We start from the raw sequence: 27,655 nt of genomic DNA on the forward strand, positions 1-27,655 counted from the left end.
TTTCTCACAAAAGTTTGCAAGAAGTTTGTGAGGAATTATGAAGAATACTTTGGGAGAGAAGAAGAATAATACTCTGTCCCTCGAATCTGAAAAACAAGCCTTTTATTAAAGACTTAACCGTCAGAATTTCGCGAAAACTAACAGGCGCGGGCGCTCCACCAGGAGGCGCGGGCGCGCCAACAGGTGGAGCGGGCGCTCCTCCCAAAACATGCGAAATTTCACAGGAAGGCAGAAGAGGGCGCGGTTTAGGCGCGACCCGAGCGCGGGCGCGCCAACCAGGAGGAGCGGGCGCTCCTATATTAGGAGAGGGCGCTCCTCCCAAAACCTGCGAATTTTCATACAGAAAGTCAGAGAGGGTCGCGATTTAGGCGCGACCCAAGCGCGGGCGCGCCAACTTTCTCCTTCCAAACCTTCAGATTCCAGTGAGGTCCGCGGTTTAGGCGCGACCTCAGCGCGGCCGCGCTTACCCAGCGCGGGCGCTACTCATGGTTCGCGAGCGCGCAACCATCAACACTCTAAATCTTCCAACAGATTACACGGTGAAGTCGAGCTATTGGCTCGGTAGATTGGGTCATGTTGAGGGGGTTGCTAACACTTTATCTGAGAATAAAAAGGAGGCTTGTACGCTGGTTTGGAATCTAGGCGGTCCACCTAAGCTTAGTCATTTCACATGGCAAGCGTGCAAGGGGAGTATGGCCGTGAAACAAGAGCTACATCGTCGTCATATCGCTAATGATGAGGTATGCAATTGTTGTGGTGCTGCTGTGGAATTTATTATGCATGTGTTGTTTGACTGTAATATTGCAAAGGAGGTGTGGGAACATATCGATTATTCTCAGCTTATTGAGGATGCACCATCTTTGTCTTTTTCAACGAGATTGTTATGGATTGCACAGAAAATTGAGAAGCATCAATTTTGCCAATTCCTTGCACTTGCGTGGGCTATTTGGAACTGCAGAAATAAACTAGTTCGTGAGAATGTGACACTCACTCCGGTTTATGTTGCAACCGGTTTCTCTAGGCTTGTTCTTGACTATGGCATTTACACTAAAAAAGTGTTCAATAAATCCTCAAGCCCAAACTTTATCTCGGCATCTTCTTGGACCTGCCCCGGCCCCCCTATATGGACTTGTTAAACTCAATGTGGATGCTCACATTGTTCAGGGTGTATATGTTAGTCTTGGGGTGGTTGCGAGGGATGACAGGGGTAAGATCTTACTAGCTGCAGTTCAAAGGTATGAAGGGGAGTGGGATGTGGAGATGGCTGAAGCAGCTGCAGTGAGGTTTGGTATGAATTTGGTTCGCAGGTTTGCCTTCAAGAAAATCTGGTTGGAGGGAGATGCTGCTAATGTGGTCAGCAAAGTGGAATGTCATGCAAAGGGTTACTCTCCTCTTTGGTTTCTCTATGATGATATTACTTTTCTAGCTAATGATTTTGATGCTTTTATTATCTCTCATGTTAAACGAATAGGCAACTCGGTAGCCCATTTAGTAGCGAGATGGGATACCAAAGGTAGTGCGGAACTTGTATGTATGAATTCTTTCCCCCAAAGTCTCTTAACTTTGGCAGAGCTTGATTTGCAATAATAAGCTTACTAACTCATTTCCCTCAAAAAAAAAAAAAAATTTTTAACTTGTAAAAATCAGTATTTTAAAAAAAAAAAAAAAAATCAACAAATTTTAAGAACAAATATATTAGAGATTTAGTAATAACGATTTAATTTAATTAATTTTAATTTAGCAAAAATAAGAGGAAGAAAATATGACCTCAAATATTAAAAAAAAAATTGGGAAATTCTCTTCGGTGAATTCCAACTTTTTAATTTTCTAAGTGGTAAACGTTTTGTTTTGCTTTTTTTTTTTTACTTTTTACTTCAAAAAAACCCAAAAATATTTTAGTTTTTACTTCAAAAAAATTATTTTGCTTTTTTTTCTTTCCAATTAAAACCATTATTCTTTAATAAGGAAAAATGGAAACTAATAATCGCATCTTACATATTCGACGTGTCACCTTCTAATTGGTCATACTCCGTATTTTTTTTAAAAATTAATAATGTAAATTAAATTATTTTTTAATTTAAATAAAAAAAATATCACCTTCCCCGACCTGCTTGAACCAGTCCCTCCATGCCCACCCCCTTCCCCGCCAGTCGGAGACATCCCCACGCGTCTCCACGCTGGCCTGACCATCCCCATCCCTTTTCCCATCAGCCTGACCAACCCCACCCCTTTCCCTGCCGGCCTGAATTAATCTCACCCCCTTTTTCAATTGAAGCGTATTCCGAAAGGCCTGAATCAAGCTCACCTCCTTGCTTTTCCTTTTCCTTGTCCACTTATTCTCCATTAGTGACGTGTGACAAAGAGTAGCAATTTTTTTTCCCCGCAAAGTTAAACTACAAAATATTCAAAAATTTACAATATCTCAAACTACCAAAGCTTAAATTACTATAGCTAATATTTTTTTTATTTTTTATTTTTTATTTTTTTTATATTAAATCACATCATCTTCTTTAACAAAACCCAAAAACCTTATATCTTTTGAAAAATCAATTTGTTTTTAAAGAAATTTACAACCACAGTAGGAGTAATTTTTTGAGGAAACAACAATACTAAATTACTAATAACATTGAAAAAATTTTCTAAAAAAAAAAAAAAAAATTGAAAATTTGATATTCAAATAGTAATATAATAATAATAATATAATAAGGCGTCTCTTAAAAAAAATTAATCTCATTTTCTCTCACTTCACTTCCCCATACTTTCCGTTCTTCCACTCTTTCTCTCTCCTCTTTCCGGGTCATCGCCGATAACTCTCCGTCGAACTTTCTTCGCTTCAATCGTCGGAAACTCGAAGGCGACGTTAGCTTCAGTTGATTCTTTCTCTCTCCTCTTTCCGATCGCGTTTCTCCGATAATTCTCCGGCGAACTCTCTTCGCTGCCGCATTTCATTTCGATCTTCGGAAAACTCGAATTTGACGTAAGTTTATGTTCTTTCTTTCTCTCTTTCTTCCTCTATTTGGCCTTCTTTCTTTATTTTGATTTTTATTGATTTTGTTTTCGACTTATGTTCTAAATTTTTGTGTATTATTCAATCAATTAATACCTCGTAATTCTTAATTTTTTTTTGTTATATTGGGGTTTGCTGTTGTTGTTGCTGTTGTTGTTGTTGTTGTTGTTGTTGTTGTTTATCTTGAAATTTCTATGTCAATTGAATGTGTTATGTTTTTGAAATTGCTGGTTTTAATTTGCATGCTAGGGTTTTTGCGAGATTTTTTCTTTTTTCTTGTGTTGTTATTCGTTCAATATTGTGTGTGATATCTTGAAATTTCTATGTGAATTGAATGTTTTATGTTTTTGAAATTGCTGGTTTTAATTTGCATGCTAGGGTTTTTGCGAGATTCTTTCTCTTTTCTTGTGTTGTTATTTGTTCAATATTGTGTGTGATTTTCTTGCATTGAAATGTATGTAATGAATTAAAACAAATCGAAGGTGGAGGATAAGAAGGAAAGAGATGGTCAAAATAAATGGCCGAAAGAGGGAAGGAAGTAATCGAGGTTGTTTAATAGGGAGAGTCAGATGAGAGGAGAAGGGAATAATGGCGAAATCTAGACAAATAATAAGAAAGAAAGGGCATGGCATTAGGAAAAGAGGCACTAAGGAAGGTAATTGAAGGAAATTGGAAATGGGGCAGCGAAACTGGCAAAGGGCATGTGCAAAGGCAACTGACGTATCTGTCGTGTTTGGCTTTGTTGCCTCCTATCCTTCCTCCCTTCCATTGTCACTCTAAACCCTGGCTTTGTTGTTGTTGTTTTTTTATATCTTGAAATTTCTATGTGAGTTGAATGTGTTATGTATTTGAATTTGCTGGTTTTAATTTGCATGCTAGGGTTTTTGCGAGATTCTTTCTCTTTTTTTGTGTTGTTATTTGTGCGATTTTGTGTGTAATATTGTTCATATAAATGTTGTTTGAAGGATGAATATGAGGGACTATGGGGCTGTGTTTTAGGAAGGACAGTTTGAAGGATCAATATGAGGGATTATGTGCGTTTTGTATGAGTATCGTTGATATGATTGACATGGAAATGTAAACATAGACAAGAATTTTGAAGGTTTTCTGTAGTATTTTTTATGCTAGGGTTTCTGTGAGATTCTTTCTCTTTTCTTGTTTATACTTTTTGAATGATGGTTGTATGGTTATTTGTTCGATTTGTGTGTAGTTTTGTTCATATAAATGTTGTTTGAAGGATGAGTACAAGGGACTATAGGCTGTGTTTTAGGAAGGGTTGTTTGAAGGATGAATATGAGGGATTATGTTGGTTTTGTAGAGTTGAGCATAATACAAGGACCTAACATTTACATTTTTCACCGTTAAGGACGTGTGACTTTTTTTTTTCACCTTTAAGGACCTAACATTAAGTTTCTGGTGATAATTTATAACAACTAACCCAAGGTGAGTTAATCTTTGGTTGAATGACAGACGTGGCTGCGTGGCATAGGGAGGTCGCTTTTTTTTTTTTTTTCCTGATTGAACTTCCTCCCCTATTCTTTTATTATCTCCAGTAAAAAAATATTGGCGCTCTTAAAACTTCTTCCCTATTCTAGTCCTTCAAGAAGCGTTCTCCAGTTTGGTTAAGGAAGACGAAGGCGTTTCTTCATAATTGCAAGGAATTTCGACCCGATTCTGAGTAAAATCGCAAGGTACTTCCGATTCTCATATATTCGTGTTTTGTTTTTGCGAAAATTGTAATTTATTTTTTGTGGGTTTGTTAGGGTTTAGGGTTTTGACGAGAATGATGAGTATGATCTACTGATATTTTTTTGCTAATTTTGATATTGTTGTTTATGAAATTGTTGGGTTATTGTCTGGATGTTGTGATTTGAATTGTTTGTGTATGATTTGGAAGGGGTTGACAAACCCAGACCCTAATCTATCATAGATCTATGGTAGTAGTAAACTTGTGAAAAACAGGGGTAGTATGTAGGGTGTATGAGATTTGGTTTTTTGGCTGATTTTAGATATTATTTGAAGGGAAAACATGGTTGATCTTGAAGAGTTGCACCCTGTCCTTTCCATGCCCGAAATTCTTCATGGTAAGTTAGTGGAAATGGCTAGAAAACGGAGTTCAAGCTGTACATGTGTTGCTAAGGAGTTGGCCGAAAGAATCGATGCTGTGAGGGATCTTGATTTTCCTCTTGAATATAGATTACAATTCATCGGTGATCTTTATCATTACCATCACTTTTATTTGTCAATTAGAGAGCAGAATGTAAGGAGGAACCTTACCAATATTGCTGCAATGAAGATCAAATACAAGTACCTGAACAAGAATGCTGAAAGTGTCAAGCGTTTACTTTTGAAACAAGCACGCGATGTGGAATCACTTAAAATGTTTAAGGAAGTTGGTAGTGCTCTTCTAGAGTACTCTTTCCCTTACTTACTGCTTGCTGTACCAAGAGAGGGAATAGAAGGAGTAGAAGAACTAGAAGTGAGGCATTTTGGAGATTACTTGGTTGGTAAGCTGCTGGTGGAAGGCATGGAATGGACTGGACGTATGATATTGCTAGCAGGAAAAGATGAAGGTGTGAGAAGAGATATATTGGATCAAGCAAGGGCTGATGGTTTGTTTTACAAATTTGTTAGTGATACAGTGAATGCTGCAGAGAGTGAAGAGAGTGATACAGTGAATGCTGCAGAGAGTGAAGAAGAGAGTGAAGAGAGTGAAGAGAGTGATGCAGAGAATGAATCAAAAGGTGAGGGCAAACCTTTTGTGTGGGAAGCCCCTTCAGACGAAGAACCGTAATGGTAAGTGATTATTTGTATAATTTCTGATTATCAAAATAAATCAATTCTTAATTTAAAAAAGATGGTATCTAATTGTGTATCTGGCATGAAAAGTTCCCTGCAGTTTGACAAACTTGAAAAAGCAATTTGAATCAGCAAAAAATATTGGATTTGTTGAGGGAGATGCTGCGGTTAACTTAATTGCTTTTGAATCTTTAGGTTGTGTTAAATGATGATAATTGTCAAGTACTATACTCTGTTCCTTCCACAGGTTATGGAGAGCTCTATACTCGATAGGGGAACTGACTCAACTGGTTCTGCAAACAAAAATTAGGAGAAGAGATACCAGTGTTGATGAGGTACGAGGCGAGCGTCTGGCGGGGTGGAATTCCAAACTTTTCTAGTATATACTAGTATTTCTTTGTTTTGCAGAAGAAAGCATGTATTGCTGTTTTGACCTTTTTTCTTTAGGTATAACGAAGTATATGGTGATGTAGTGCTAAACCAATATCTGTTTAACAATAGATTACTGGTGATCTTGTATAGTTGATGCTATTGTATTGATCTTCCTTGGAAGATCAAGTTTATATTCAATAGATGTTTCATTGTTTGCCTTGCTTATATGTGATTGCTCACAATCTACCAGTATTCTTTCTGGAATCTACAATAATGTGAACCTTCCAAGAAATGAAACTGGTAAATACATTAAGTGTTCAAAGTAGGTACAGCACTGTAGTCTTTGTTTTATGGTTCATGATTTTGGTCCTACATATACACCTTCTGAAACTGGTAGATACATCAAGTGTTCAAAGTAGGTACAGCAGTGTAGTACTAATTTGGGATTTGTTCAACATTGAGATACATTAACTAAACCGTTCGCTAGCTCTCTGATTGATGCTCCCTCTAGCTCTTTCTTTGATAGATTTTTATGGATACAGAGGAAAGTTAACAAAGAAGAGTTACTGCTGTTTTCAGCTCTTGCTTGGGCTGCGTGGTCACTTCGTAACTCTCATGTCTTTAATAAGCCATGGAGTAACTGTGAGGTGGGTGTTATGGGTTTTGTGCGTTTGGTTGAAGATTTTCAGAAATATGCTGGGGTTGTCTTGGGAGGCGTAAGGAGAGCTGAGGTGTCTTCTACTGATGTGTGGTGTCTTCCTGTCTCTGGTTGCTTCAGAATTAACACTGATGCTACACTGATGCGTGAGGGAGTGGCTGGTTTAGGGGCTGTGATACGTGACTGCAGGGGAGTTATTGTTGCTGCTATGGTGCGAAGGTGTGAGGGGATTAATTTGGTGGTGTTGGCTGAGGCACTTGCTGCGAGAATGGGGGTGTTGCTAGCAAAGAATTTGGGCTGCCAGAAAGTGGAGCTTCAATGTGATGCTGTCAATATAGTGAAGTCCATTTGTCTTCGAAAGGTGAGTAGGAAGCCTACTGATTTGGTCATTGATGATATCTGCTGTTTGGGAGAGGAATTTGAGCAGTTATCTGAGCAGTTATCATGTTCTCATATTAGGAGAACGGGCAATGGTGTTGCACACTTAATGGCTAGACAATCTGTAGGTGATGGGTTTGAACAAGTGTATTTTACTGATTTTCCGCAAGGTATTATCACCTTGTATGATTTCCTTTCATTACCTCTTAAAAAAAAAAAAGAAAAAAAAAAGAAAAACTAAACCCTATAGATACTTTAGCTAACATATAGAGATACATCGACAATATCATAGGGATACACCATATAAAACTTTTAGATACATCATTGTAACATTTTAACAAGAAATGAAAAGTGTTATTTGATGTTCCTCATTATTTTTACTATGTTAGTTCTGGCTTAACATGCATTTATGCAAGTTAGCTAGATATTGGAAGAGGCTATAAACCTTGAAATTGGGATATTTTAAGTAGTATGTAAATTTGAACTCTTTGTTTACCTAGTTGGATATGATGTTTAGTGATACTTACGACTATTACATAGAGATACGTCATCTCAAACTTATAGATACATCATTCTGATATTGTAGCAGGAAATTATAGTGTGATTATCTCTCTAAATATCATGACAGAAGGATCCACAATGGTAACATCACCACAACTACTACCGCGTTCTCCTAGACCTGAAACACATCTAACTCCAGGTAAAACTAAGGAGTGGTTTCCTTGTTGCCTTGAAAAGGCAAAACCATGTTTGGGAAAGAGTTTTCAAACTCTACAAGATGGTCACTTTGTTGTACGGAAATCTTCAACGACCACAATCTCGGGTGGCATTGTCTCTTTAAAGCACGGTCTCTGTAATAAGGCAGGTTTTAAAGAGGTTTAGAAACAAGAATAATCAGGTTGATCAAGATAAGAAAAGTAACACTTGTCGCCGTAGAACAAAGATCACAAGAACGGGTTGCAAAGCAAAGTGCATTCTGAAATACTATTCTCAAGATGGATTGTATAAGGTGTTAGGCTTTTCATGAAGGCCACAATCATTCTCTTGCTAGTCCTGTGTCTTCTCAGTACTTGAAAAGTTCAAGAAAAATGACAATCTTGCACAAAAACTTCATAGCTAACAATGCAAGAGTAAATGTAGGTCCAGTTAAGTCATTTCGGATATATAAAGAACAAGTAGGATGCTATGGTAATGTTGGTGCTACACTTCAGGATTTCAAGAATTATGTCCAAATTTAAATGCGTGTATCCAACTTTCTTCTACATAATGTCAAAACAGGCTTAAGCAACATGTATAAAGACTCTATATTACAGCCATCGTCTCTATGATTAATTTACCTGCATATCTATTCAACTACAGTACAATAAACTTGGCCAAGGACTAAGCTCGAGGAAGAAAAACAAGTTTACTAGACTTCTATTACAATCTTTATCAATCTTTTACAATAATAGAAGAAATGTAACTAATCAAAATGTAAAGAGTGGGAGGAGGCCTCTAAACCACGTCAAAATCACCATTCAATTGCCAATCCTAAGTTTATACATTACAAAACCATAGTAAGTACATCACAATACAATTGTAGATACATACACCAAGCATTTCACTTTCCACACTAAAAATCAACTATATATTCAATTCGCCAACTTGGCTTTCTTTAACACATCTTCTTTGACCATGTTGTGCTCGTTCTTCAAAATCTCACAACAATATTTTGCTCTCAAAGTTTTTAGAATATGGTTCTGCAAACACATACAATACATTAAATCAAGCTTGCACTGAAAAAGGAATCAATCAATATTCATTAACTGAACGTCTTACATTAGGTTTTTTAAGAATTGTATCCCAAGAATTTCCATGTCCCATGTAAGTTTCCATGTGTCTCATTGTAATGACACCACTATCTAGAACATCAAGCTCATTTGATTTCCATACCATTCTTATTACTCTTGGCTCGAAGTTAGCTACCAAATTAGCTCTTGGATCCTTTCTTTCTTTCAAAAATTCTGAAAGGAATGAAGCCTACAAAATATAAAATTTTTCATCATTTAACATTTGTCAAGAATTTATCGGTGCCAGAAACCTGAAAGAAGTAAACAATGTTTAGGAAAAAGAATAGAGAACAGAGAGTTCTCGAGTGAAGAATAAATATGGTAAACTGTTCCTCATTCTTTATTGGAAAAAATTAATCAACAACCAAGCAGATAAAACACACAAAAAATTGTAAAAGATGATTTCTTAGAACAAAAAATCCCAAAAAAAAAACCATCTTTAATATTCAGCGGGCACAACTATTATCGGGATAGCCAAAAATATCCGTAAGTTCCCAAAAATCTTACCAAAATCGATAGATAGCCGCCATAAATTTCATTGACTTTTCCAGTCAAAATCCTTTGGTCAATCACGTCAACCTTAGAATACTTGAAATTAAAACAGAGAACTACATAACCTCCACGATGGATAACAGGAAAAAATGCCTGAATCAATAAAAGAAGAAGTGAATCATTGAATGCAACAACTTAAAATTTATACACATATACCCTAATGTATTTGATATGAAAATCATCATTCAAATTCAAGTATGTTCCAGATGAAATCAATAGGACCTTCGGCATGCCCTTTTCAAGGGAGAAGACTGAGTTCGGTCCAAGGAACGAAGGAGCCGAGGATTTCCTGCACAGCAAAACACACGTAAGGTGGTTGCCGAGGAGGGCCCCTCCGATGCTAAAGTCAGTTCAGTGTGAGCGATGGTAAGCTATGCAAGAGAATTTAGTGTTTGAGGCTGATTGTGAATTTTATGATAAGTTGGACAATTGATAACTTTTATACCTTGGCTCAAAAGAGGTGGACTGGGCCCTGAGGTCAAATGGGCTTGCCATGTTGACTGGACTTAATTGACCTTAGCATGCATTGGAGAGTTGAACCTTGCTTTGGGCTTTGTAATCGAATCATTTGGACTGGCCCAATTAGGTGGACTGAATTGGACCCAAACAACTTGCCCCCCAGACCCGATTTGGAAGTATGACGGGTCGGGTTTTGACTTGCAAAATGGAGGGAGACAAATGATTGCAATTTGAATTTTTGGAATCTGGACAGTTAATGATGTTTAACCGCCATTAAGGAGAATAATTAGGGAAGATAGAAGGTTTAGTGGGTTGTTAACTTGGGAATGTGCTCAACGGTTGTGTTTAAGTGGAATTAGTGGGGTTTTTGGCAGTTTTAAACTCTTGGAATTCTTGATTCCGGCGAGCTTATATAAAACGCCCTCTTCACTTTCCTTTAATCATTTTTCGCAAACACGAACCCCCTGAATTCGCTAACACCTACTGCAAACCGCATTTTCTTTTGCCCTTAAGCTTGAGACTAGAATCCGTTGCTTCGAGCTTAAAGATTGGCAGATTTCGAGTCTAACAAAGATAATTTTTCCCAAAACTTGTTCAGATTTCTCTAGTTTTAAGAACTTTCCCTTTTTTCCCGATTTTCCAATTTTCGCAAAAATGGTTCGAGACCGAGACCTAGGAAAGAGACTAGTAAATGCTGAGGAAGAAGAGGAGGAGGTGACTGAGCTGGGTGCTCGGCGCCACCAGCCTCTTGGGCGAATGCCCCCTCTCAGCAACATCACCTCGTTTCTGAGGAGAGAGGATAGGGTGCCCTCTGACGAGCCCCCCATTGCTGCGATACCACTGGCTTCTGTGCCCTACCAAGGTTGGGAAGAGACAACCAAGCGGCTCAGCGCTTGGGCCTCGGCGCCTACCTGATGGAGCCGAGGAATGGCAGAATCCGCCCGAGAATATAATTATGGGCTAGTGAACGCTACTCCCTATGATGGGTGGATCAATGGGAATGCCCTTTGGAGAACAAATAGAGGTGTTCTACGGCATCATGGAGGAAGACGGTTATTGGTGTCAAATGCCCGTAGCCGGAGATAGAATCCATAGGCCCCCACCCGGTTACCTCAGCGTGTACACCAGGCAACTCCAATTTGGGCTCAAATTCCCTCCACATCCATTTATAGTCCAGGTGCTGAACGGGTATATTATTTCCTTGTGCCAGCTTCATCCGAAGAGTTATGACGTTTTTATGGGTCAGTCTCTTCTATGGATTTGAGACGAGTGTTCATGTCTTCAGAAAATTGCATAAGCTGATGCCAAATCAGCAATCTGACAAGCACCATGGCCCTGGATGGTGGAGAATTGAGACCTAGAAAGGTCACTTGACGACTTGGCCGAATGACACCTCGGACAAGGATTGGAGGGGTCAATGGATATGGGTTCAGGCTCCTGCCGAGGAGGACCATCCGAGCTACTATGGGGGTCCGAGGCATTTAAGAATGCCGGATCCGAGAATGTCAGCCATCGGTCCCGATGATTTCACATCCGAAGAGAAAGAGTTGCTGACTCTCTTTGGCAAAAAGAAGAATGTAGGGGGAACAGGTTGAACAACGTTTGTGCCGGAGACCTGGCTTCCCTGCTACCATTATATCTTCAAAGAGAAGATATTAGCTGTTGTCGGCCTCAGCCGAAAATTCCAGAATGGTGAGAAGCTCGGTTGGGGCCGAAGGCCTTTACTTGTCTTTTTTCTCTCTTTTTTATTTGCTTTTCTTTTCATGCAGAATAACCCTTTTTCTTTTTACTTTGGTTTTTCAAAGCTGCACGAAGGCAATTGCGGCTTAACATACAACAAACATACAACAGGCTTGGGATCAACGCTGCTCGACGTGTGACGAGGAATGCCCCAACCATAATTCCTCCCTCGGCTAGGGCTCCTGCACTGCGCCCTTCAACGCTTGAGATTGTCAAGCCGCCCGAGTATTCCAAGCAGAAGTCCTGGTTCTTGAAGAAGGACCCATTTTTCTTATATGGCCCTGAAGAACAGGCAGTTGCTGCTGCTGCAAGTGTAAAGGCTGGTGCCTTTGCTAGGAGTTCTGATCAAAGCGCTGAGCCGTAGACTCCCAGAGCCAGACCAAACTTGCTAAGTGCTGAAGACGAGGAGCTGCTGAGAACCTCGGTGAGTCTTAGCATTTTTTTCTGCTTTCCTTTTTCTCCATGCTTTGCTCTTTCTACTTAGATTTTCATTTGAATTTTTTCAACTTGTGAAATTTTTCCAAATTTTTCTAAATACTAAGCTTCGGCTGCCTTGCTCCTTCTACTTAGTATCTTCAACTTGTGAAAATTTTTCTAAGTACTAAGCTTCGGCTTAGAGTTTTTTTTTTTTTTTTTTTTGAGATACTGATATCGCTCTTTGCCCCCCTGTCTCTTCTACTGCAGTCTGACGAAGAAGAAGGAGACAAGAGAGAGCCTGATAAAGTACCTTCACCTTCTTCGGACGAAGAAATGGCCAGAACAAGAAGGAGGAGAGCTGTAGTGAATCCGGGACAGTTCCCGGCTGCTGAGCCTCCTGCTAAAGGACCTCGGCTGGACGAGGGCCAGACCGAGGAGGCCAAAGAGAAAACTCCCCCTGAGAACCGAGAGGAAGAGGTTCACCAAAAGACTCCCCCCATCACATCACATTCTCCTCGGCATTCGGCTGAACCATTTGCCGAAGAAATCCAGAAAGAGGCTGATGCCTTAATTTTGCATGCCGAGGATGACAATGTCCTGATCCTCGATAGGAGGCCTAATGATTGTAAGGAGGCCGAAGAGAAGGTTGATGATCCCCAGAGCTTTGACGTGCCGTCAACTTTTGCGGGGAATTCCTTTCGGACCTTCCAATCTGCAGATATGGGGTTTGAGTCTGCCCCCCTTTTGGCTGTGAGGAACAACATGATGTCTCATCGAAGCTCAGCTGTTGAGTTTTTCGGTGATCTATCCAGCCTTTCAGAGCTGGAAAGGGCTAGGGTCTGGTCTCTGCGGGCAATTGTTGGAGCGTCCGAACCTTTTGCAAGGGTGCCAGACACCTTTGCCGAGAACTACAAGCCTGATGCAGGTAACCATACTTAAACTTTTTTATTTAGCCTTTTAGCTTCCTTTTCATCAAGCTTGCTTTTTCTCAAGTTACTTTGCTCAATTTTTTCTAAGTCCGATCCTTTTCCTCGGCTGATCTGTTTTTCTCACTTGTAGGTCGTTCAAAACCACCACCCGGAACTGATTCATCCGAATTACAATGCTACATTAGGCAATACTTCGGGGCTTTATTAGTTCCTAATTTTTAGGCAATGTTTCGGATGCGCCTATGGCCTCTTTGCCTAGAGGAACAGATTCATCCAAAGTACAAGGCCTCATTAGGAAATACTTCGGGGGTTTATTTTTTTATCCTCGTCTTGGCAGGTTTTACAGCTTGCCGAAGTACAAGGCCTCATTAGGCAATACTTCGGACAACACCGAACGAAAACCTTGAATTTTCAAAAACCAGTGAAGACAGAAAAAGTAGAAACTTGCTGAAATTGAATGAATGGTGGCTCTAAGGCCTTTCATTAATGATAAAGATGTACTTACATATACCGTTCTTCCCCGAAGGGCTTTACACATGGTATTTCTAAAGTACATCAGCATTCTAGTGATTTTTCAGCTTAGTCCCATCCAACTGCCGAAGTCGGTATGTTCCTGGCTGAAGCTCATCGTATATTTCATAAGGTCCCTCCAAAGTAGCTGAGATTTTCCCATGGATGCGGCCTTTTTGCACGACGGCAGCATTTCGAAGAATAAGATCCCCAATTTTGAGAAGTCTTTCATGGACTCTTCGATTATAATATTTGATGATCCTCTGCTTGTATGCAGCCATTTTGTCCCGAGCTGAATCTCGGATCTCATCTAAGAAGTCAAGAGACTCTTTCATGAGTTGCTCATTTTCTTCGGCTGAGAAGAGATTTACTCGGAGACTTTTTAAGCCAATTTCCACTAGAAGGACGGCTTCGGATCCATACACCAATTCAAAAGGTGAATGCCCCGTCGCCTCTTTTTTAGTTGTCCGAAGTGACCAAAGAGTTCGTGGAAGTTCCTCTATCCACTTGGACTTTTGATCTTCAACCCTCCTCTTGAGAGCGCTGAGTATCTGTTTATTTGGAGCTTCGGCTTGACCATTACTTTGAGGATCGGATGACAAACCGCAAAATATGCCAATTTAATGCCGAACTGATCTGTGTACCGCTTTAGCGAAAGGTTATCAAATTGTCTCCCATGATCGAAGACAAAAACCTTCGGAATTCCGAAGTGGGTGATAATGTTTTGCCAGATGAACTTCCTGACAACTGTAATGTTCGAGGCTGCTTCGGCATTGATCCATTTGCTGAAATAGTTTATGCCGACTATAAGCCATCTTTTTTGGTATGGAGCATCGGGAAATGGTCCCAAAATGTCCAGTCCCCATTGAGCAAATGGAAGTGGATTCAGGATTGGCTGAAGATCTCGGGATGACTGATAGATGACTGGTACAAATTTTTGACATTTCTCGCATTTTCTGACCAGCTCCTTAGCATCCGTGATCATGGTTGACCAATAGTACCCAGCCCTTAGCGCTTTGTGTGCTAAGGTTCTTTCCCTTATATGGTTTCCGCAGATGCCGAAATGAATCTCCCAAAGGATATAGTCAGCATCTGTTAGACCCATGCATTTCAATAGTGGGGCTGAGAAAGATTTTTTCAGAAGCTCCCCTCTGAAGATGATGAATCTTGAGCTAATTCTTTTCATCTTAGAGGTTAAGCTCCTGTCCTCGGAAATTTCTCCCCGAAACTTGTAAGCTAGGATGGGATCCATCCAGCTCGGCTCGTGTGTGACACAGCAAACCTTAGGTTCTTGGTCAACACTTCTTTCTCGGCACACTTCCACATATACAGATCGGTTCAGCTCAATTAGAGATGAACTTGCAAGTTTGGAGAGTGCGTCGGCTTGAGTATTCTGACCCCTTGGGATCAGCTCAATTTCAAAAGTTCTCAGCTTCGCAACAACAGTTTTGATCTTTCCAAGGTAAGTTATCATTGAGGGCTCTTTGGCCTCATATTCACCTTGGATCTGATTTGCGACAAGCTGAGAGTCTGTCTTTAAACAGACGTGCTCGGCTTCCAATGATATGCACATCTCTAGACCAGCAATCGCTGCTTCATCTTCAGCTTCGTTGTTTGAAGCCTTGAATTTTTCCAGATTTCTCTACCTTACCGAGGAATTTTTCCAGTGGCTGATCAGTTGGGACCACTATTTGATGAGAATCAAAGTAGGGCCTCAACTTCAGAGCGGCTACCACTACTGCGTATGCAACTTTTTCAAGTAGGGGGTAGCGTGTCTCGGCATCTGTTAGAGTATGGCTGACAAAATAGATTGGCTGCTGAATTTTTTCTTCTTCCTTTAGCAACACCGCGCTTACAGTGGCTGGGCTAACCGCCACATATAAGTACAAGGATTCTCCTTCAGCTGGTCTTGCCAGTGTTGGGAGGTGAGCCAAATGCTCACGGAGTTGCTGAAAGGCTTCTTTTTGCTCGTCTTCCCAGATGAGCTCTTTTGACTTAGGGAGTTTGAGCGCTTTGAAGAAAGGCAACCCCTTGTTCGAGGCTCTACAAATGAACCTAGAAAGGGCAGCCATTCTGCCAGTGAGACGCTGAACATCCCTTTTTGTTTTCAGCTCGGGAAGATCCAGAGCTGCTTGAACTTTAGCGAGATTGGCATCAATCCCCTTTTGCTGACCATGAAGCCAAGGAACTTGCCTGACTTCACGCCGAATACACACTTCTTCGGATTCAGCTTCATTTGATGTTTTCTCAAGCTGGCAAAGGTTTCGGTCAGTAACATGGTCTTTATCTACCTTGCTTTTGACAATAGAGTCATCAACATAGACCTCCATATTACGGCCTTTTTGCTCGGCGAACACCTAATCAACCAGCCTTTGATAAGTTGCCCCCGCATTTTTCAATCCGAAGGGCATCATTTTGTAATTCTACACCCCGACACTTGTAACAAATGCTGTTTTTGCTCGGTCGTCGGGATGCATGAAGATCTAATGATACCCCGAGAATGCGTCCATAAAACTAAGTAGGGCATGCCCACTTGTCGAGTCGACTAATTGATCGATCCTTGACAAGGGATAAAAGTCCTTTGAACAGGCCCTGTTTAGATGCGTGAAGTCAACGCACATTCTCCAGGTGCCATTTGCCTTCTGAACCATCACCACATTGGCCAACCATTCCGGATATTGACAAGGTTCAATGAAACTTGCATCCAAAAGTTTTTTTACTTCAGCTGCGATGTCTTGGTTCTTTTGGGCGGAGTAATTCCGCTTCTTTTGCATAATTGGTCGACATGTTGGGTCGACATTAAGCTTGTGAGAAATGAGGTTCGGATCAATTCCGGGCATGTCTGCCGCCGAGAAAGCGAACACGTCTTTGTTGTCCCGAAGGAGTTGGATAATTTCAACACGAACATTTGGATCAAGTCCTAGTCCGATGCTGACACACTTTTTCGTGCCCCCTTCGACCAACTTTATTGATTTGGTCTGATCGTCCAGCTCCATGGCTTTGGCGCTGGACTCTTCAAATTTCGGCCTGCTGTCAATATCAGCAGGCTTCCCAGACTTTGGCTGATGCTCCGAGTCTTTCTGCTCGGATGGTGAATCAGCCTTTTCTTTCCCCAAAGATGTTTTCTTTGCTGGGGTTCCCTGGGCCGAAGCACTTAAGCCCTTAGGCCTTTTTGTGCATTGGTCCTTCTCTTTTTCCTCCTCATCATCCCGGTCGCCGCGACGACTTTTGGATGGCTTGAGGTGGTTGCATCTTCGGGCTTCCTTTTCGCTGCCCTGAATTTTTTCGGAGAGTCCCTCGTCCGAAACATAGATCATTAATTGGTGGTACGTTGAGACAACTCCTTGGATGTCGTGAATGAGGGGTCTCCCCATGATCATGTTGTACACAGATAGGACACCTACGACCAAGAATTCGGCCACGATGTTCCGTGCTGCTCGGCCTTTGCCGATGGTGACAGGAAGAAGAATCTTCCCATCCGGATATGATGAAGAGCCGTTGAATCCAGACACCGGGAAAGGTACTAGGGTTAGGTGCTTACTCTCCAACTTCAGCTGGTCGAATGCTCCTCGAAAAAGGATATTCGCCCCGCTACCACCGTCGACGAGGGTTCGCCAGACGTTGTGGTTTGCAATGCCCGTTATGATTACTAACGGGTCATCGTGGGGGTATACCACCCCCTAGCAGTCTTCGGCTATGAACAAGATTTTCGACACTGGAGACTGTGGTGCCCGGATGTCAGCATGATTCACTTGGTGGGTCAAACCCCTCAAGTGTCGCTTTAGCGCATTCCGAGAAGTTCCTCCGGAAATGAGAAGGATATCAAGTGTTTCTTTACCTTATGACTTGTCTTTCTTCCGGAGAAAATCCAGATCTTGCCGAGAATCTTTCTCGGCTCTCTTTTCCTCGCAACGGTCCGCGACGTACTTTTTCAAGTAACCTTTTTGGACCAAATATTCGATCTGATCCTTCGGCTGGAGGCAGTCCTCGGTACGATGTCCAGTGGATTCATGGAACTCGCACCATCGATCCTTCCCCTTTTGTTGATGCCACGGTGGAAGTGTCCTTGGCTTCTTGAACCTCCCCTCGTCTTTGGTCGTGCTAAATATTTTTGCACGTGGAAGAGCGATAGGAGTGTAGGAGTCGTATCTCTCTGTGTAGGGAGTCTTGTCGTTCTTCTGCTCGGGTGCCGAGGACGGTTCTGAGACTTTCGCCTTCCCTTTCCTCGGCCCTTGGCCTTCGGACATTTGTCCCTTAGCTTTCCCAGCCCCGGGATTTTTCTTTGTTCCATTCTTCGGCTCGGATGAATTTATCCGAGGCGTCCAGAGCTTCCTCCAAGCCCCGGATTGTAAGCCATTCCGTAGTGCAAATATGGCAAGGCCCTGATCTAGACTTGTGATTCTGGATGACTCGTTGCTGAAGCGAGTCAACTAGTCGCGGAGGCTTTCATCCTCCCCTTGCTGCAGACTCATGAATTCTACAATTGACTTCTCTCGGCGATTTGCCGTAGAAAACTTGCTCTTGAATTTGTTGGAAAGGTCTTTCCAACCGATTATTGAGCCTTCTTTTACTCCCTTGGTGATCCACGCTTGTGCAGCACCTTTGAGAGTAGTTGGAAAATACTTACACCAGGTAGCTTCGAACCTGGGGTTAAGATACATGTGCCCCTCGTAAGAGGCAATGTGATCCTTCGGGTCTGAAGTACCATCGTTAGTTATGTGCGCCGGGATTTTCACCGTTGGCACATGCTCTTCCAATATCCAACTTTGGAAGGGCGAGCTTGTAGGGACCATTACGGCCTTCCCCTTGTGTCTAGCCGAAAGGACCTCATTTCTCTCTTAGAGAGGTGGAAGTGGTTTTCGTCCTTGGTTGAGATGACTCAGGGTAGGGCTCGGTACCCTCGGGGAAGGTGAGGCGACTGTACACGTTCACCTCCCTTGAGCCTAAACCTTCATGAACGTTTAAGCGAGCAGGCTCTCTCCATGCAGAAGCGGAGTTGCTGCTTTTGAAACTCCTAGAGTCCCGGGTTTTGGAATCTCCAAAGAACTAAGAGTTCTTTTTCCTCTCCCGCTCGGTTCTCCAGGTGTCCTCCTCCCACTTGTCCCCAAGCTCCTTGAAGGATAGAACTTGTCCACCTTCCTCTTGGCCAATCCTCCTTCTCAGGTTTCTCGGCTGAAGAGGGGGAGGATCTTGGGGTGTTAAGGGTAGGCTATCTCCTTGGGCCTTCAAGAATTCCATGCAGACCGCAACGGCTCTCGCCACTTCCTCCGTAGAGGGCCCCGTTTGAGGGGTTGATTTCGGCTGAGACCAAGAGCGTAAACTTGGTGGAGGACTCGTTACATGGGCATGACTCGGTCGAGACGAGCTAGTTGCCTGGCGAGTATGCTGAGATGGATTCTTCTCAGGGGCCACCCCTCCCGGGGAAGAAGGAGCCTTTGAAGAAGAAGAAGAAGATCCAGATGATGGTGGAATCGGTTGATTCACCCTCACCGTGACTAGGTCTCTCCTCGAAGAGGAAGGATCGTTTTTCTTAGCACTCTTGGTGCTTTTCCCGCTCTTAGTCATGTTTGTTTGCTAAGGTTGGTTGGATTTTGGCTTAACTTTTGTACCTTCCCCACAGACGGCGCCAAATTGTTCCGGATGGAAACAATAGGACCTTCGGCAAGCCCTTTTCAAGGGAGAAGACTGAGCTCGGTCCAAGGAACGAAGGAGCCGAGGATTTCCTGCACAGCAAAACACACGTAAACTAGCCTCGGGGGTGGTTGCCGAGGAAGGCTCCTCCGATGCTAAAGTCAGTTTAGTGTGAGCGATGGTAAGCTATGCAAGAGAATTTAGTGCTTGAGGCTGATTGTGAATTTTATGATAAGTTGGACAATTGATAGCTTTTATACATTGGCTCAAAAGAGGTGGACTGGGCCCTGAGGTCAAATGGGCTTGCCATGTTGACTGGGCTTGATTGACCTTAGCATGGTTTGGAGAGTTGAACCTTGCTTTGGGCTTTGTAATTGAATCATTTGGACTGGCCCAATTAGGTGGACTGAATTGGACCCAAACAAAGTATATATTTGTTTGTGATTGAAACATAGCTGCAGCTCCGCTCATGGAGTTCTTCCACCGAGTATGACTAAATCAGCTCAGCTCTGCCGAGCCTGTTGCACCCAACCGTGCAGCCTTTGCTGCTTCACTATCTGCTGTGCTAGAGCTATTGCTACTTCTGCTCTGCCCTGTCGAGGCTGCTGTTGCAGTTGGTCTAGTAAAGGGTGCAACTACTGCTGCCCTACTAAGGCTGCTGCTACGATTGGCCTGGCAAGGTTGCAGCTATTGCTGCCCTGCCGAGGCTGCTGCTACAGGCGGCCTGGCAAGGTTGCAGCTACTGTTGCCCTGGCCTCGAAAGGTTGCAGCTGCTCTGGCAAGGCTGCAGCTGCTACTACTCTGCTGAGGCTGTTGCGGCTGCCCTTTTGTTTCTTTGAAGCACCTAATTCCCCACAATGACAAACATCTCACTTTGAAAATATAATTGTACATGCTGCTCGTGGTATTTTCAATCGCTTGATTCCCTTTCATGCTCACCTTATATATGTTAAACTACTCTTGCTTGTTTATGCACCTTGCTTGCATCAAACCTTTACTTTAAATCTATCATGAATAAATGCCAACATATTCACTTTACATTATCTATTTTTAAAAGCCTTATATCATCTTATATGTGAGCTTATATTAGATAAAATTTGCAGATACACTAGATAAAATTTGCAGATACACTAAACTTGTAGATACATTAGCAAAAGCTTGTAGATACATTAGCAAAAGCTTGTAGATACATTAGCAAAACCTTGCATATACATTAGCAAAAGCTTGTAGATACACCAACTAAAATTTGTGCAAACACCTAAATTTGGAATAATAAACTTGCATTTACAATAAAATAATATATTGATTAGAAATCATTACTTACATGATCGATATCTGAAGTATCAGGATAAATTGGAGCATTTGAGCATGTTGGCCAATCTAAATTTAAAATTAAATGCTACTCTTCACTATTTGCTTTTTTTCCAGAAGATTTTGAGTCACATCAACTTATGATGAAGTCATTTAGATATCTGAGTTCATTAAATATTCCACTTTTAGTAATAATTTATATGTACAACGTGTATACTTACACAAGTTGTGGCACTACATAAAAATCTCTTTGGTAATATGAACCCACGACCTAAATCCTTTTGATTCAAAATCAATGCCCAGATATCAATAACATTCTTTGTCACCACACCTTCCAAAAGTGATGAAACATGATGACGTTCGACATGAAAATCTCCATTATGATAAAAGACCTCACTACATCCAACAAAGGAAAAAAAAAAAAGAAATTAGAAAATTTGTGTATATATTAACAAATTAAATGCAAAAGAAAGAATGCTATCTTACTTCGAATCTCCGGTATCCAAAACATAATTGCACAACATCTTTTCAACCTTAGTCATCTTTTTTAGCACATCAATGTAACGATCATAATAAGGAGACCTATGATACGAAGGAAGGTCCTTTGGCTTCCTTTGATGGCGATCTCTTTCAGCTTTATATTCATTTGTGCTTTCAATTTGATAAGTCGAAACATTTTTTTTTTGCTTTCTGTCTTCCCACCTCGTTGATTCTTAACCACTACATTAATGTTGGGTGGCACGTCCACATGTGGTGTGAGATCAATACCTAGGCTAAATGGTGGAAGGTCATTCTCTTGCCTCGGTGGACATGTTTTCTCACAAGCCTATTTCTAAGAAGTCTTGTTAGTCTTTTCATAAGACTTCTCAATACGATCAATTTCTTCGAGAACTCCTGGTTGTCCAAGAAAAGCATCAAAATCACTAACATCTGCTTATATCTGAGAAACTTTAGTAAATGCCTCTGTGGCAACTCTTTGTATCTTCTTTATGTTATCAATGCCCGGAAAATCCTTGTCACCCTTTGCGATCACTTCTCCTAACTCAACAAAATTCTTTGCTATTTGGTTGGTAATAGAACAAACCTTCTTAGTAAAATCCTGAAATTTCAAAGGTTTAAAAGTTATAGATCATGGAAAATGAATTGATATGTTCATTGTGAAAAAATAAATAAATAAGAAACTATAACAAGTGCATACCTCTTTTGACGAAAGGGATAAATCAGCTTCAAATACATTGCTTGCTTCTTTCCTTTTATTCTTCTTTTTTCTAATATCACTCAAGGAAGGCAAAATCCTGCCTAATCCAACCCTTCCTGCATTTAACTCATCTGTAATTCTTTGTCCTATTGTAGATGAATTCCAGCATGAAATAACAGGAACCTTCCTATCCACTTTTCCTCCAATAAATTCTACTCTATCAAAGTAGAATAACTGTTCAACAAAAAATGGAATGTACAAATCAAAACAAAAATAAAGAACAATACCATAGGAGAATAAATACAAAAACAAATGTAATAATAGGTTTAATGATGAGATTAATAATAATACTTGCAGATACACCAACTACAACTTTCAGATACAGTAGCTAAAACTTACATATACACCAACTTAAATTTACAGATACACTAGCTAAAACGCATAGATACACAAGCTAGAAGAGTATGTGCAAAGTAATTACCATGAGAAATAGAAATAGCACAAAGCCCTTAAAATTAGCACCTGGGATCTCTCTCCAACACAAGACAACATCTACTAAGCTTTGGATTGTGTATTGGCACCAATTGAACTCACTTATCTCACTTGTTTTCATTAAAGAAAACAATATCTTATAGTTGCACTTTGCACCTTTATGACCATTCAAACAACTAGAAACAACAAAAACCACAAAGTTCCTTTTAAAATCATCTTCATATCCGAGATTAATTAAGAATCTTATCACACATTTGGCTTGTAGCAAGACTGCCAACCTTCAAACCCTATATATTCCTCCACTTACTTAGTAACTCACTAAACTCTTCTGATTCATGATCATTTTCAGCTTCTTTCACTACTTTTGCACCCATCGGAAGACCAATAGTCAAATGCACATCCTCTGCAAAAGAGGGTTAGAAAATGATGGTGTTTTTGAAGAAGATGAACCTATAGCAGCAGATGAGAAGGGTGGTGATATTACCATGCCAGTTGAAGAAGACGAACCTATAGAAGCAGATGAGAGTGAGAGTGATAGTAATGGTGTTTTTGAAGAAGACGAACCTATAGCAGCAGATGAGAAGGGTGGTGATATTACCATGCTAGTTGTACATGACGCATGGGAGCTTGATCAATGGTATGATTTTGTGGATGATGACACCTACTTGGCAAGACTGTACAAAAATGGTGAACTTAATGAAGAGAAGGAATTTGGGAAAATAGAGTTGAGAGAATGGATGATATTTACTGAAAAAAGTCACTTCAAAGACACTTTGAAAGACTACTGTGTGCAAGAAGGATTTGCACTCACAGTGTTATGGGCTGACAATAAGAGGTACACTGCTACTTATGCAACGGAATGTTGTGGTTGGAGGGTGCATGCAAGTAGGTTGGTTGATGGAAGAACATGGGCAATCAAGAAGATTTGGCCAAATTTCCACACTTGCAGGGGATTACAAACTTATAACCCCATTTGCAACGTGAAGTGGGCGAGAGAACCCCGACTGCAAAGGGAAAGATTTGAATGAACATTTGCATAACACATATGGCATGTACATGAAGTAATCCTCACTGTACAACTTGAAAGCACATGTGATCAAGACTATTTTTGGGGGACATGATAAATCATATGCTTTGCTCCTAGGGTATGTGAAGATAATTCACAGTTTCCACTGAGTTTGAATCACAAAAAGTGTGCTTGTGGAGCATGGCAGTTGACAGGAATCCCATGCAGACATGCTATTAGGGCAATGATACAGTGTAGGCTTGACCCTCACAAATACGTAAGCCCTTGGTACTCAGTGCAAAGATACAAAGCAACCTATGGCTATAACATTGCTGCAATAACTGATCATCAACAATGTGAAGGAGTGTCCTCGATCAAGTACAACAATTACTAAATATAATATAGGATTAATTAAGGAGATTATTAATTCGGTTATTTTAGGAATCGTAATGTTTTACTAGAAACCAACTACGATTTGCAGGCCTATTATTTAATGGGCTTGCTGCTAAATATAATCGGATCCTATAAAGTCACACATAAAAGCACGAGATGGAAAAGGCACACCAAGCCCAATAAAGGTTAAGTGGGCGGTTATGTGAGGAGTCATTAGTGAGTTGGGCTTGCTAATCTTGTAACCTAATAACTTCCATATGTAGGACCTAATAATCTTGTAATTGTTTATGAGATATACAATTACAGAGAGAGCAAAAACAACGTATAATTTTTCTCATATAACTGCATCCCTAAAAGTGAGAAGAGTGAAAAGTTTCTTCCTCCTTCTTCCGTACTAGCATACGTGGGATTCATCTCGGGTTTTGTGGACCAAGTAGAGGAATCACAATTGAGGTTCTGGATCTCCGAAGGAGGACAATCTAAGGCTAACGAGGAGTACACGCATCAAAGGTATATCTAAGTACTTTATGTGATTCGTATTATTTATATGCATGAGATCCTATTTTAGATGTTTAGGAAATGTTCTTGAAATTCCGCTATCGCATCTAATATGTTCCTACACAATGTCCTGACTTCGAAGACTTGCCTGAAATTTTACCACCACCACTAAAGAGAGGGGTGGGAACTGGGAAGGCCTAGTAGAAACAGAAGAAGAGAAGAAGGCGAACAACCAAAAGGAAAGAGGGCTAAAACTATAAGGTGCAAGAATTGTGGTCATTTTGGGCACAACATAAGAACATGTAAAGGAGGTCCAACAAAAAAAAGACAACACTGCTGAGGTACACTCCAGGAAACAGTCCAACAATCAATCCAAGAAAGCTAAGCAAAGCCAAGTTGTTTTGACTCAAACTGGAAGTCAGCCTATGAGCCTTTCATAAATTACAGTGATATGGCCATTTTTTGTGAACAGAACATCACTGACAAGATTTTATTATTTTGGTTGTTTATTCAAGTAGTAGGGCTTTCTTTTTCAGTTATATAGATCATTGACTATGTTTTCGTTTTAGATGTGTGTTTTTCTTTGTAATTAATTTATCCAATTGGATTGAATTATTTACTTTGAAACTTAGAATGACTGAGTTTTTGATTCTTTTTTAACCAAGAAACCGAACATTATATTACAGGAAAACTCACCAAGGAAAATCCAATAATGGAGTCCAAAAGAAGCAGACATAATGCAAGTGAGGGGAAATTAAGCAATCATGCTACCCACCATACTTGATAGGAAACTAAAACTTAAAATGAAAGGCTGAAAACTAGAGTACTTGAAAAGTTAAAATTAAACAAAGATCGCAGATAGTGAATGACTGAGTTTTAATTATCAATTTTGTCTCAATTTGATTCATAAGCCAAATAAACATGAAGTAAAAAAAAAAAAAAAAAAAAGTCACAATTTTCTTAACCAACAAAATTTGCAATTACATTCAGAGTACTATTTGACTTACAATGTCAAATTAAAGCTCCTAGAACCCGAGTTGGTGGCCGACGATGTTTTGCAAACTAGTAATACTTTTTAATTATCGGCATAGATGACGAGATTCATAGTACTCATGTTCATTGCAATTAGGAAGAAGTGAGCTAATTTATTTTTGATGTCAGAATGAAAAAAGAAGAAGATGAACATAGGGGAGCGTGTAATAACAATGAGCTTACTCTTTTAGACCACTATCAGCAGTGTGAGGAGAAACAAACCTCTCAATCTCTCTCTATTCACTTTCTCACTCTTCCCATCCAATTCCTCTCATGAGAGGTTTTTTTTACTATATCAATGCTAAAAAAAACTTCTCATCACTTTATCCTCCCCTATTTACTATACCCCACCATAATACACATCACCTTTTTGTTTCTCTTTTTTTTTTAAATAATGTTTATACTACATATGTAACTTTCCAATACAATTAAAAATATGTAATATTTTATTTTTATAATTACGTTTTAATTATACTGTAATAATTATTAATAATTTTTTATTTATTTTTGTAATTTTTTATTTTTTTTGTAATTTTTTATTTATTCAATTAATTACGGTTAAAATTTCTGAATATAACATTTACAATATAGGAGATTTTTTGGGTTTTTGAAAGTATATCAAAAAATATCAAAATGCATGTCTATTTATAGAGAATAAAATTTTATGGCCGTTGGTGATTTTTGTTTTTTTTTTTTTTTATAACGGCATTATTACCGTTTTAAATTATATTACCGTTGGGAAAAAGAGGAAATTTCTGATTGGTTGAATTAACTGACACTGACGCGTGTCGCATTCCCATTGGCTGACCTGACGCGCGTCAGTTGCCAGCAAATTCAATTTTTTTTTGCTGAGATTGCAACCAAAACGTCGTCGTTTTGGCCTCAGGAAGCACAAAACGCGTCGTTTTGGCTGCTTTCTCAGCAAACTCAAGGGGCTGGCGTCAGTTGCTTGTAGGTCCCACTTTGTTACTGTTCATCCTCATTTCCCCTCAAGTCTTGTGCGTTTTTCAATCTCCTCAACCGTAGAGCAATTCTTCTCACTGATGTAGTGTTCGGTTTTTTTTTTTTTTACACCTTAACTTTCACTCGTGAGGGGTTTTTCACTCACTGTTGGGAGTGCTCTTATGTTGGTGGAATGGTGGGTGGATGAGTTAAATAAATATTTACTACTCATATGGAGTATACCCTTTGATTTAACAATCTAACTAAACTCTAACTCCAATTAACACCTAATTAACTTTTAATTAACAATGATTTTATGGTAGATATTAGATTATTACTTTAATGGTACCAGTTGGACAAAATATAAATTAAGGGTACCATTTGGATTTTCCAAAAGTTTAGTGGTATCATTTAGAAAATCCCTTAAAAAATTATTTAAAAATAATTTCAATAAAGTAAAAATAATTTAATACGGAGTTATATATATAATTTCAATTCAGCAAAAATAAGGCAAAAAGAAGACCTAATTAAGGTGACTTGAGTTGACTCATCCAACTAATCGCAAAAGTAGTTGAAGCCAAAGCGTTGACAAGATAGTTACTCACTTGTACAAGTATGCTTTCTAAGATAACCTTAAACTTGCAAAACATTAAAAATCTAACTGTTAGTAATTTCACCTTTTTCCTCTTCAATTCAATCTTATTAGTTAATCATCTCACTATCTCTTTTCGATTACGGCGGATCTAGTCAATATATCTCTCTCTCCTTACCCTCTCCCCATCTTCTTTTTCTTCTTATACTCCATATTCTCAAATTAAAAACGAATACAATGGAGATAGGTAACACCAAACAAACTCTATGTTTAATTTCTGAAATTGAAACCAACCTAAAATTTTATGCCTTTACAATTGAAAACACAAACTTGAAATTTAAAACATTTACCATCCCACACCATTCAGTAAATCAGAATAAAACATCAAATTAAAATACGTAAAATAACATTAAAAAAAAAAAAAAAAGAGTATGTATTAGGAAAAGGAATAAAGACTTAAGAAGATTAAAAGTTACCAATCTTCTTCTTCTTCTTATTTTCTTATTTTCTTATTACCATTTTAGTTTTAAAATAATAAAATTAATTAACATTACTCCCTCATTCCTTTTATTAGAAATCTATATATCTTTTTGGGTAACTAAAATTACAAGCCTATTTCTATTTATAGGTTGTACTTTTTGATGATTTGTCATCTTTTTTTTTTTTTTCATTTTTGTATTTTTGACATTAATTCTCAATACTTTCTCTCTCCTTCTCTTCAATTTTTTTTTTTTGAAAGAGCTTCTTCAATAATTTACAACCACCTTTTCTTTCTTAATATGTCTAATCCTACAAAGGAGGAAATATTAGTTTATACAACGATAAAAGTATATAAAATTACCTTTTTTTTTTGAAAAATATAAAATTACCTTAGGTAGTAGATTTTCAGTTAAAAAAAAAAAAAAAAAAA

At 39.7% G+C, this 27,655-nt stretch overlaps 1 protein-coding gene across 3 annotated transcripts; it reads left to right on the forward strand.

Moving 5' to 3' along the window:
• The first annotated feature begins 2,179 nt into the window (after positions 1 to 2,179).
• LOC110688094 lies at positions 2,180 to 6,403 on the forward strand. Of its 3 annotated transcripts, none has more exons than XM_021864773.1 (4): positions 2,180 to 2,977; positions 4,478 to 4,698; positions 5,030 to 5,803; positions 6,054 to 6,403. In XM_021864773.1, the coding sequence occupies exon 3, from the start codon at positions 5,037 to 5,039 to the stop codon at positions 5,799 to 5,801; it is 765 nt and encodes a 254-aa protein (XP_021720465.1). In that variant the 5' UTR covers positions 2,180 to 2,977; positions 4,478 to 4,698; positions 5,030 to 5,036; the 3' UTR covers positions 5,802 to 5,803; positions 6,054 to 6,403. The 3 variants fall into 3 exon arrangements, with proteins under 3 accessions (XP_021720465.1, XP_021720466.1, XP_021720467.1); XM_021864774.1 differs by having other exon boundaries at positions 4,561 to 4,698; XM_021864775.1 differs by having other exon boundaries at positions 4,603 to 4,698.
• Positions 6,404 to 27,655: the final 21,252 nt, after the last annotated feature.

Source organism: Chenopodium quinoa, unplaced genomic scaffold (assembly GCF_001683475.1).
Source record: "Chenopodium quinoa cultivar QQ74 unplaced genomic scaffold, ASM168347v1, whole genome shotgun sequence".
Lineage (NCBI taxonomy): Eukaryota > Viridiplantae > Streptophyta > Magnoliopsida > Caryophyllales > Amaranthaceae > Chenopodium > Chenopodium quinoa.